Raw genomic sequence first — 342 nt, 5'->3', positions numbered from 1 at the left:
GAATGTCATTCAGCTGAGCAATGTGAGTTGAGATTGAGAGTCTTTTCTGATATCGTCTAATTTACAGGTATTTTTTTATATTAGCTTAAGAGTTATTTCTTGAGTATAATTTTTCATAAAATATCTTTGCAGTTACCCATGGATTACACATGGCAAGCTCTGCGAGATCTTTGCCGTGAGTTTGGAGACATCAGGTTTGCTGAGATCAGATCGAAGGGCACTGGAACTGTACGCTTCCAGACAGAGGCAGATGCTCGTAGAGCAGTTGGTATCCTTTTAAATCATAGAAGTCCATGAGAAAATGCATTATGACATATTGGTATTGTGTCATTGGGAAAGCAA

General features: G+C 38.3%; 1 protein-coding gene across 1 annotated transcript in view; it reads left to right on the top strand.

The window, feature by feature from the left end:
- Positions 1-342, top strand: part of LOC119587959 (heterogeneous nuclear ribonucleoprotein M-like) — a gene marked incomplete in the record, with an annotated part of 57205 nt that overhangs the window by 55704 nt on the left and 1159 nt on the right. The window contains 2 exon segments of the mRNA XM_037936670.1: positions 1-22; positions 133-268. Of these exon segments, the coding sequence (XP_037792598.1) occupies positions 1-22; positions 133-268 (158 nt within the window).

Source organism: Penaeus monodon, chromosome 23, assembly GCF_015228065.2.
Source record: "Penaeus monodon isolate SGIC_2016 chromosome 23, NSTDA_Pmon_1, whole genome shotgun sequence".
NCBI classification, from domain to species: Eukaryota; Metazoa; Arthropoda; class Malacostraca; order Decapoda; family Penaeidae; genus Penaeus; species Penaeus monodon.
Note: the sequence above shows the minus strand (reverse complement) of the source record. Positions and strands in the feature narration are given on the sequence as shown.